The sequence below is a fragment of the Macrobrachium nipponense genome, chromosome 33, assembly GCF_015104395.2.
Source record: "Macrobrachium nipponense isolate FS-2020 chromosome 33, ASM1510439v2, whole genome shotgun sequence".
NCBI classification, from domain to species: Eukaryota; Metazoa; Arthropoda; class Malacostraca; order Decapoda; family Palaemonidae; genus Macrobrachium; species Macrobrachium nipponense.
In genome coordinates, this window is record NC_087219.1 from 18,981,248 (window position 1) to 18,993,826 (window position 12,579).

The 12,579-nt window shown below is 34.1% G+C and overlaps 1 protein-coding gene across 1 annotated transcript in view; it reads right to left on the bottom strand.

Moving 5' to 3' along the window:
• Positions 1-1,723: 1,723 nt before the first annotated feature.
• Positions 1,724-12,579, bottom strand: part of LOC135202778 (uncharacterized) — a 50,001-nt gene continuing 39,145 nt past the window's right edge. The window contains exon 6 of the mRNA XM_064232240.1: positions 1,724-9,779. Coding sequence (XP_064088310.1) covers positions 9,534-9,779 — 246 coding nt within the window. The 3' untranslated portion in view covers positions 1,724-9,533. The remainder of the gene's footprint in view (positions 9,780-12,579) is intronic.

Genomic DNA, 12,579 nt, shown 5'->3' on the forward strand with positions numbered 1-12,579 from the left:
ACTGCACAAATTAAGGAATATTTTATCGGGTTCCTTGAGGCCGAGCAGACAACAGGAGAAGACCTCTCAAGACTCATACTCAAAAAACTTGAAGAGCTTAATATCCCCTTTGAAGACTGCTGAGGACAGTCATATGACAATGGGGCAAATATGGGAGGAAAAAACAAGGGAGTCCAGGCTAGACTTCTTCAGTTAAACCCCAAGGCTTTATTTGTGCCATGTGGAGCACACTGTTAATCTGGTTGTGTGTGATGCAGCAAAGAGCTCCTCAGATGCAACTAGCTACCGGTTCTCTATTTGTACGGTGGTGTGGTATGATATCCTGTGAATAAACTTCTCCAATCACAATGCATGCATCTGGATGTAGCTGTTGACATTCTCAAGAAGGCTGAAACCTCCCTTGTTAGCTACAGAGACACTGGGTTTGCTGATGCCCAGACATCTGCCATAGAGATATGTGAGGAGATGAATGTGGAAGCTGCTCTAAAGCAGAAAAGACTCAGAACTACTAAAAGGCAGTTTCCCTATGAGGCCCCTGATGAACCTATTACCGATGCCTTGAAAAAAATGGAGTTTTCATTTTTCAATGTAGTTGCGGATATGGCCATTGAATCTCTGAGAGAGAGAACTGGAATGATGAGTGATGTTGCAAAGAAATTCAGTGTTCTCATAAACTTCTCTGACCTGACATCTAGTGAGCTAGAATAGCAGGCAAAAGATTTGTGTAATACACTCACATCTGGGGATCATTCTGATTTAAATTATGATGAACTGATTGTAGAGATGCAGTCATTTCCAAAACAATGGCCAAAACAAAATATGACAACATTAGACCTTCTTGTTTTTCTGGAGGAGAAAGGCCTGAAAGAGATCTATCCAAACATGTGGGTGGCATTAAGAATTGCTGTCACTACACCTGTGACTGTGGCATCTGCAGAGAGAAGCTTCTCTAAACTTAAGCTCATTAAAACATATTTAAGTTCTAGTATGTCACAGGAGCGCCTAAATGGGCTGGCAATAATTAGTATTAATAGAGAAATATCCAAACAGATTTCGTATGATGACACTATAGATGATTTTGCTGCAAGAAAGTCAAGAAGAGTCAGGTTTTAAATATGAAAAATCAGTGAAGAAAACTTGTATATGATAGTTTTAGCATAGCCCTCAACATATATGCATTGAGTTCTATGGTTTTAGATTGGCAAGATTACCTTTTTCAATTTATCTTAGGTAGGATTTGCAATAAAAATGTATAATGGTGTTATTCTATTAAAATTTACACAAATAGTTTGTATACTTTTGAGTCTATACTTTTCCTTGTTGTGTATACATATACGTGAAGATGATTTATTAATAAAGTATGTTGTTTTGTTGTGGAACTTGAGATGCTAGTTGTGTTCGAAATTGTTTATGTTATTATTTCCAGCCTGGAGGGAAGGGGGGCGCCATAACGAGTTTTTGGCTGGGGCGCCTAATGAACTAGAAACGGCCCTGCTCACTTCTGCTTCCCATAACTCTTACATTATTCCATCCTTCCAGATGCAGGTTATTTGCTTCCACTGGGATCAAGTCCTACACTTTTGCCTTTGTCCTCCTTTACCTTTCTTTGCAAAGAAGCTTTAAAATAGTCAAGTTTCATGGGTGCCAATTAGCCCAAAATGGGCAAGAAACATAAACTTCCACAGCAGCTAAGGATAAAATCCTGGATGAAGGAAACAATATACTAAATCATATTTGTATTTCAATATTAGTAAAACAAAAATGGACAATTATCACAAAACAACAGAATTATTTATGTACATACAACATGTATTCTAATATCATGAAGTTACAATTTGTCAATAATTTGGCACAAGGCTGCTAAATATATACGTAATACTGTACTTCTCAGTAACTCTTGAAAACATAAAAAACCTAATTCAAAGTTCTTAACAAAGTTTTTATTTGCTAATAAAATATAACTTTTTTTTATGTAAAAGCACACCTGTTGTGCACAATACCTTAGGTTCTAGAATATATATATATATATATCTTTGTAATCATGTGGGTAATGCAGAAGGCAAATAAATACCTTCTGTCATGCTTAACGGAAAAAAAGTTTTGGTCCGTAACCAAATCCAGGTTTGAGAAGTCAACACAGTCACATTTCTTTTGCAATAAAGGTTAGGAATTTACATACTACAATTACAGCTAACAGGATTGTTCATATCTTATGGAGATAATGAATAAATGGCTGTAAAAGAGGACATAGATGTGGATGCTGATAGAAGATCATGGGGGCTACCCTAACTCTTAGCTGCCAGTATAGGATATGTACCATCAATACGTAGTTGTTATGTGGCAAATGAGACACTGGAAAGTTGTCTCAAGATACATAATTTTCTCTTGAAAGACATGAAATTGTCAATGAATATTAATTGAAAGCTACCAGTCTGTTCATACTTAACTTTTAATATTTTGGTGTGCCACTTCCACATATGGTAACATTTCAGACATTCATTTTAAGCCTGCAACACAGGACATTCAAAACTTGGTAATATCTAATTTGGTATAAAGAAAAGTGACCACTACATTCAGGGAGAGTTGCAATGGCATATGTTCATATTACCTATACAGTACAGTACAAGTAAAGTAGTGTGTACAGATGCTGCATTATTTCCCAGGGAATCATGGGAAAGTACTGGATGATTCTCTATCAGTAATGTTGGCCCTAATATAACTAAAATTACTTTTTGCTTACATAAGACTAAGGAAGACTTCAATAGACTGGAACTTCACAGATCATATTCCTGTCATCAACATAGAGCTCTGTATAAGGGGTTGTAGCATGCACAATGCTTGTGGAAATACTGTACTGTACTTATGAATAATTAATAAGATTATAAGATAATTATGGTTAAAACTTAAAATGTCAAAGGAAAAAGTAAATGTGAAAACCTATCCACAACAAATAATGCAAGCAAATGCAGTGCAATCCATTTTAAATGAACTATAAAAATCTGATGCTATAGGCTTTGACAAATTGAAATCCTTTGTTCACTTACTATCTTGATCATTTTATTAATAATGTTTGGTCTCCAAATAATCTCTTAAATACAGCAGATCTACTTTTTTCTTTCAGACCTTAGATTTCCATGAACTAATACTATAAAACAGAACAAATAATCATTGGATGCAGCTTACATGTATGTAAAACTCCAAACTTTTTTTAACACTATGACAATTTACACTAGTGTGTATATGATATTTTCTTAGCTATACTATTTACTTTTCTGGATACTTCTTCAGTTCACTACCTTTAAACATTTACAGCAATCTATAAACTCAATCTAGCAATATTAAGCAAAGTCTTCCAGATCTTTCCTTTCAAAACACTTTTAAGGCCAATTACTAGCGCGTCACTATTTTCTGATAACATACAAAGCTGTGCTTTGCAAATAAAGAAGTTGTATTATAAGTCAGCATTACACAAAAATAAAACCATATCAGAGAGATTTGGCACTACAGGACAAAAGGTTGGAAACACACAAGAACATGACTATATACTCTAGGAGGAAATGATTTCAACCTGCATTTATTTTCTGCAGTAATTACCTCGTGCTTTTCTCTAAGGTTAAAAGATGCATCTTTATGGAGAATAACATATAAGATTCACATCTAATCCCGTTTATATCTCCAAGATATGAACATCACATTAGTTATAATTCATCAATGAAAAGATATTTGTATTCTTATGAGCATTAACAAAATCATAATGCGAGTCTGTAGTCCCTTGAATATATAAAAACATGACTACCCTCAATGCAGTCTTGTCATGGAGCAGTTCCCACTACGCCTTCAAAAATTCACCTGAGACTTCTTATACGTTTCTATATTTACTCAAGCCTCACATTATCTAAAAATCAAATAAGAAAGATGAATATGAGTTTTACTTGCTGGCATTATCAGTCTGAGAGAATCAGAGAGCTTTGTCCAAGACAACTAATCTTGAGCAATATAAATGGAATGAAAATGGTCTATGATAGGTGCAACAATAACAACACAAGTTTGAAATAAAGGATCAAGCAGTAAGTAAAAAAAAAAACTCAGAATAGCTCCACTATAACAAAAGGCTAAAATATATATTCAAGTAAATAAGTGTAACTACATATATTTTCAATGATTAATGAAATACTAAACTTTGTTTTTTCTGTTTTAATAAGTGGGATCTCTTACTTCTTGATGAACACCATATTCTTTGGAAGTTTGAATTCCAAGTCAATGGCCCACAGGCTCCATGTACTGAATAACAATAATAATAATACTCAAATTACCTTCATTATATAACATCTCCATTTTCAACTTTCTTTACACAGGAAATGTAATTGGTAAAATACAGGATGAACCACAATTACAGGTATTCAATGTTCAACTGAGAAGCATTGAAAATGTGTGGAGAAAAACACCATAAATGCATTGAAGTCTTCTAGGGACTATGTATCTGTTTCCAAATAATTTTTCAAAATCTTCCCTTGTGCACTGAGCTCTAAGATCACAAAGTGATTACAAGCTGATCACTACATGGCTATCACAAACAGTTTCTGGATATTTCAAAAATCTTAAGGAGTCAAAACACAACTGCCAGAACTAAATCTCATAAACAGGGCACTGACAGAACTAAATAAGATACACAGGGCATTTGTGGCAAGTAAAAATGGAGCCAAATGCATCTACATGATGCTTACTGTAAAACTGATCTATAGAATTTACCTATTCAATGGTAAAAAACAAACAAATTCCAAGGGTATGCAATACTGTATCTCTAATTTGTGCATAATTCCTACAATTTGTGATAAATAATTAAATATCTCACAGAAATGTCTTCCAGGATATAGTTCCCATATGCAAATAACAAGGCGGTGCATCTGCTTCAAAAAAAAAAAATAATAAAAAAAATAAATAATATCTACTTTATCATTCAGGTAGTTGAACTGCCTTATAGTATTTGTTGTGCAGTGTTCAAAAAGGGCAAACTCTGAGATCCAGAGTGGAAGGATCTGTCACGAGTTTTAAATATCTACTTGTGCAGTGCACCTGTTCAGCCAATCAGTATGGAATAGTATAGCATATACTATCAGGATTTTTATTACTCTTCAAAGATTAGTACAAGATTATTTCATCTTTATTATCCACGTAATGCTTTTTTGCTTTAACGTATTATGGTATGAATATAAACTGATAATATTATCAACTCATGAATCTAACACCCATGAACATAAGAACTCCAATGCATATAGTAAATTCTATGTTCCCAAGAACATAAGAACTCCAATGCATATAGTAAATTCTATGTTCTCAATTCAAATTTTTAAGACCAAGTAAGAAATACTTTATCGTCAGTATACATTTTTTTTGTGACCTTTTTCAACTGAAAATCTGATATGATAGTGATGGTTACCTAGTAACTCTTGTGGAACCACACAATGGTGACGTATAAATGAAACAGCCAGTACTTTTGTATTTCAGTGGTACCAGTATTCACAAAATTAACTTTATTGGACAGCTATTTTCATTATTACTGAAGGAATTGAAAATGATAATAATTCTGATAGAATTTCCTTAATGATTTTCAAAACTTGACATCTCTTTTGGTTGTAGCTTGAATATTCACATTAGATATGTACAACTGCTAGTGTTGACCTGCATTCTGTGCAGACTTTGTGCACTCAAGGACTATAGCTCAGACAACTGCATATTATTTACTGTGGGTGATTGGCAATCACAGCTGTTTACAGAGGAAGATTTCCTTACATCTGATAGCCAATGAAAAGTGACAAAGATACTGTAATCTAAGTATACAAGGAATATATCTATCATAAAACCATACAGATACTGATGGCTAATATGACTGCCGCAACCCAATCATACGGATGAAAACTAGCTGCAACATTGGATGGACTCCGGTAGGCCACTACACTGCCTCTTCTACTGTACACAAATGACAATCAAGTATGCATGGCACCTCACACAATAAAGATGCTTTAACTGTTCTGCAAACCTGCTGCACTTCCTGGTTTCTGAAAATCCCTCATTGGTTTGGGCTTAGTAAATCCCTACGAAGGAAGGCTTGGTTGACTATAGATAAAGCATCTGCTAAAGAGTACCTTTATACACATACATAGCTTACATTATACATAATAACATTTCAACAAATGCAAAGATGCCTCATCAAAACATCACAAACTATAGTATGGGAGACTGTTCCAGTTAATAGGGCCTTCGCATCAACTGAATGCTTAACCTATCAAAATATGAATTAGTCTTACCATATTCTCATTATATGAACACATACATCAGCACAGCATTCAAAGCACAGAATGCTGGCAAAATCCTACTCAGCATTTTACAAAATATATTTTTGCAGGAAAAGGCTAACAAATGGAATCTTAAACACGGTTTCCTGTACTTATTCCTTTGCGAGTACAATACCTCAAGATAAAGGTTCTGAATCTCTCCTAACATTCAGATGGACTGCTGCCACATTCTTGAGAGATTTCTCATCATTCACTGGTATAGAGCAAGCAGGAAGGGAGCCTAAGGGATCTATGGAGTCAATGAGCCTCCAAGCTGTCACGGTACATGAATGCTTACAACTTTATTGTTGCATAACTTTTTTTTTTTTTGCATTTTTTCTTTCCATGACTAAACTTACATAATGGTTTACATAAAACCAGACACTTTGTATATTCATGACAAAAGTACTTTGATACATACACTTACATACAATGGTATCTCAGTCAGAACATAATGGTGCATGATGGCTACACACCAATTAAACCTTGACAATAAATTTAGCAATAATCTTTATAGCACATATACAACAATACTCATATACAATTTACTCTAAGTAACTACTACTATCCATAACAAATTCCTTCCATTTTATTCTCCAAATACATTACACATTACACTTTTCTATTCCGGGCTAAATAGAAGATACCTTCTATTAAAAATTTAAAAACTTCTCCCTCCATTCTTCTACATCTCCAGCTGAAAGCACAAATGACATGTAACGAAACATAAACGATGAGTGTGTCAGTAAATTTTTCAACGGCTTTTAATACCAATGATCATGATGTTAGAAAGGCTAGAATACCTGATTGAATTTTAACTATACCTATCTTTAAATATCCTTAAAACCAAGAAAATGATACCACCACAGTGACAAGAGTACTAATTCTATATCTCAAGATAATGAAATCCAATGCATGAATGGCTACGTAAGTCTTCCTAAGAGCAAAAGGTTTACTTATACTATACATTCTAGGAAGCTGTGTAACCGATGACTTCTATATCATAACTTTTCAAAGCCTTTTTAACTTGAAAGCCTTTTTAACAATATAATGTTTAATCTTTTGCACTATTAAATATTAATCATTAGAAACTACATTCCAAGAGAAATAATCATAAATCTGATCATCCTTTTGTCACTGAATTTGTTTCACAAAGAGTAAATTCAAACATTAGTGAGGACATTCAAGCCACTGTAAATTATGTAAGGCATTTTGAATGACAAAACTTCAATACTAATGTTTATAATAGACTATCATTTGTGTTTTCAGCTTATTTCTCAATTTTAAACAACTAGCATATACATATTATCTCATAAAGCATTCATCTAAAATTTAGTAACCAACCTGAGTACAAAGAGTAAATCTTATACTGACAATCTCATCATTCAAATTCAATGGCTATAAAATTTCAACCTCAAAGCACCAAATTCAACTCAACTACAGTACCAGTACTACTACTGTACACCAACTATACATTTCACAACCTTACGTATATGCAACTTCTAGTGATTGTATGCCTTAATAAGTAGTAAATTGTTTTCTACACTTTTAGTAATAACACATTTGGACTCTGGGATAAGACTGAAGTAATGGAACGCATCCAGCAATATAATGATATACTTATTATCATCTTAAAGTAATAAAATACTATAAAGATACTCTTAACTCTCCTCACTGATCGTGTTTCCTAAAGAATTCTTACCACTTTACCATTCAAAGACCCAGTGTACAACTTTTCACCTACGTAAATACCCAATCATTTTTAGTCATAATAAATTTTATTGTTAAAACTTTGCCCTCTCCTTATATGAATTTCATGCAAAACTTCAGATCTCAAAAGCAATAACAAGACCCATCACCCTTTCACCTGGGAAGTTCCTGAGTATGACTCATGTTGGCATGAGCTTCCAAACCAGTCCTGTCTTTTTATTACTACGTAAAAAGGGTTTCTTCATGGAAAAACACTGCTTCTTTATTTTGAAAGATTGTCATTGCAATGTAAAAATCCAGATGAGTTAAGGAAGCCCTACAATTATGCCATATTTTTAAAGGGAACTCTGAGACAGATGATATGCAGTCCAACACCTTACTGTGGATTCAACTATGGCTACAAGTAGTTTTACCAATGTGTCACAACAGGCAAGAGGAGTCAGAGTTCATTTTCATTCAAAATAAATAAAAACCTATGGAGACTGCTTGATTTCTTAACCTAATTCTCTTCATTAAAAAATGAAAGAAACAAGAATGTGGAAGCTCTTAGAAAAACATACAACCCTATTGCATCTTCACAAATTGTACCATTTATCTGCAAGTCATCACAAACCTATGACCTGTACCTTGTTTACTTATAAAACCTTGAATTTGTGATAAAGACATTCTCCTCGATATTCTAAAATATACAATATCCTTTGTGGTCTTCACTTACCTTGTTAGCCGCGAATAAATACTGAGAAGCCTAAAAACCCTTCTGAATACATATATGGTGATATCGCAGCTGCCAAAAACAATGTCTGTATAATGAGCGGCTTTAATCTTGTGAACCTCATCCTGAGGAAAAGTGAGTTAACTGTAAAAAATGAGTAAAAATACCTTCAAAGATGAAATCCTTTAAATATTCAACACCACATAATAATCTTGTACAAAGCAAAGATGAAATCCTTTAAATATTCAACACCACATAATAATCTTGTACAAAGTAAAAATATACCACAAAGAATACTGTACTGCTGTTTGAAGTAGAGGTAATATCAATAGTACTTCAACCTCAACATAAAATTTATAAATTCCATGAGCAATAGTCAAACAAAATAAAGTACTACCTGCATTTCCGTTCCAAATTTGAATTGTGCACTTCATTTAAAACTGTGCGTAATCTGTCATGACATATGAGGTAAATGGCAATTTAGGAAACTATGTATGTATTTAGAAACTATTAAAAATACAGTATTGTACAATCTTTTTGCAATTATCAACAAAGAAATTCTCAGAAATCATGTCCTGCTTACCTATCCATACACCGACTCAATAATCTGCTGGTGATCAAGTCTTATGCCTTGCTTTTTTATACAATATATTCTGAGAGCAAAACTTCCTTAAATCAGAGTCCAACTGAATAAGCACATATCCTGATCTATGACAATATAAAAAGAGCTGTCTTATGAAATACTGTACTTACTAACAGCAGTAATAAAAGCACCAACCCTACTTATTCATTCGATTTTGAGAAACTGAACAATGAGGTGACGTCGACGAGGACGCGGCGGCATGGACGAGGTTGCGATCATACAGCACCGAAACATGAGATGTGCTGTTTCCGTTGATGTCTCCATTGTTGTTGTTACCGTTACTCAAAAGCGGAGACAGGAGGGACAAAGAGGAACCGTCATTGGAGCAACCAGCTGCTAAGTCATCGCGGGAAGAATAAGGAGGTGGTGGTGCTCCTACAACCTACAAAAATAAATGTTATTTCCATTGTCACTTTCTCGTTTAAACAAAAGAGTAAGGTTTCAAAACTTGAAGGAAAGAAATGGAATATCAGCTCATTCAGTGCTGAAACAGAAATTATGAGTAGAAGGTTTGAAAGGTAACACGAGAGAAACCTCACAATTGCACTATGAAATAATTGTTGGGAGAGGGTGGATAGCAAGATGGAACAAAGAGAATATGAATGGGGATACAGTAAAAGATGTGAAAGGGGTTGCAACTAAGGGCCAAAGGGACACTGCAAAGAACCTTTAGTGATACCTAGAGTGCACTGGGTGAGGTTTACTAACAGCACTAACCCCCTATGAGGCAAAAACATGAAGGTATTTCGGTTGTTACTTCGACAAAACACTTTAAACTAATCATGGTTTTTAAAATTTACAACACTCTACACCAACCTATAAATGGAGTCACCAGCCACTTTAATTATGTTCAATATGATTACCTAATTCTCATTCTGATTAGAAGTCATTATTTACTGTGATAAAATAATTTTGCATTCGAGTCTATTTATTGGTTAACACAATTGGGAGAGAGAGAGAGAGAGAAAAAAAACTGCTTTTAGTCCTTATACTTTACTGCATAGTTAATATATTTTAGCTGCTGATAATACATCAAAGCCTGTTTTTAGTTGCAATAATTTAAAACACACTTTTTACCCTGACTTATTACATACATTATTTCTCTAGTCCATGGGCTAAACCCTCTCCTAATTCATAGACATAAGCTTGATTAGCTAACTCTTTTTCTAGAATGTTATGTTATTATTGCAAATGTCTATTATTATTATTATTATTATTATTATTATATTACCATATATTTCTGAGTATGTAAAAGATGATCTTTAAATCCTAAATTTCACACTTAAAAGTTGGGGGTCATCTTATACTACCATTCTAAAATACAAACCTTAAATTCTACGTGATGTTAACAAGCAGGCTAGCCTAGGCTTTGGTGCAATAACCACTGACAAACATGAAAAGTAAAACCACTATTATCTTATATATCACAGTAGACCCCCATATTCGCGGGGGATGGGTACCACAGCACACGCCCCCATGAATAGCTAAAATCCATGAATACTAAAAATGCTTAGAAATGCCTATATTTTGATAATAAAAAACACAAAAAAAACCTCTAACAATGCTTATAGCTGAGAATTTTAATAATTTTATCACAAAAAGTGCATTTAGTCATAAAAATTATATAAAAATACAGTACGTAACATGTGAATATTTCTCAGTGAAAAATACTGCGAATATACAAATTTTCCTCAAATAATGGGTATATACAGTCCATAGAAAAATCAGTGAATAAGCCAGTCTGCAAATCATAAATCCATGAACAGCGGGGGTCAACTGTATTGGCATATTCGAGAAATAATTCCATATCAAAGAAATCAGCTTTTATGTATGCAAGCCCAGCTGAGAAAATATAAACATCAAGTTATGGTTGCGTGCTCACAGACACAATTATCTTTAGGTAACCTTTCAAAATTTTAATGGCAGTGTAACTACAGTAGTAATAACATTTGTCATTAAAAATTCATTGTTTACTTGTCATTAAAAATTATCATTTTCAATTTGATGAAATAATACAATTTTGGATTAATAAAGGGATTTTGACGTAGGAAAAATCTATTTCTGGGCTCGGCCGTGTCGCTCCGTGAAATAAGTCCGTTTAGCGTTATTTCTAGTAAAATATTTCTATAATACCAGAGAACTACTAAATTGGACATGTCAAAACTCTCTGACTAGCTCACCTACAAAAAAAAGGTGTCGGTATAAACCTGGGGCGAGTGTTAAACACTACCACAGCAACCCCTCCAATTAGCCTTTCCCTCATCAAAATCCCTTAAATACGGGGAGCTGACCCATAGGTCACACCCTGCTACCACGTTGAAGGCGTCTGTGACGTCATACTTTTCGATAGCCACCTTGCGTTGGCACGTTTATTTAGAGCTGTCTGCTCTTTTATCATATTTTGTGCTTTATCTCATTATGGATCGTTAGTCTGCCTCTTCACCCAAGTTAAGTACTTGTTCCAAGTTAAGTACTTGTTCCGTTTTTTACAATATTTAGGGAGTGAGTTTGCCTTTCGTTTTGCCTTTATTTAGGATTTTGTTAGGCATCACTTGACTGTAGCGGCGGCGAGTCGCCCTTACGGCGTTCCCTTTTATTATATCGGTTTTGCGTGGGCATCCATCCTGCTTTACCGTGTGGTATTTCAGTACATATTTTATTTATATCTTGGGTGGCAGTTTGAAAACAATTCAGTCATATAAACAATTATATGTACGATAATTATGATACATTAGAATAACCTCCTTGCCTCCATCTCTTTATCCCCTCCTGCAGTTTTAAATAGCTTAAAAAAGTAAAAGGTAACAAAAAAACACTATACTTATTGCGTAAACACCCACAGCCATAAAAAAACAGAACGAAAAACAGCTGTTTTGCCATGAACAACTGAATCGGATAACAATAGCTGTTTTGCTTGCATTTCAACCACCATACGATAGTAAATAATTACTGTATCTGTGTTACAAATGATGTTAGGTAGAATAGAACTGATATATTTTTACATTAGTACTGTACTGTATGCCTTTATTTGCTATGGAGAAAAGATTGGCAAGGCAATAGTACAGTACTGTAATACCTCAATCTTACGTGATTGAGTTGCACAAACTTTTCATGGGAACCTAACTAATTATCATACGCGAGCATTTCACAGACAAGTGAACGCAAACACATTTTCAAATCCT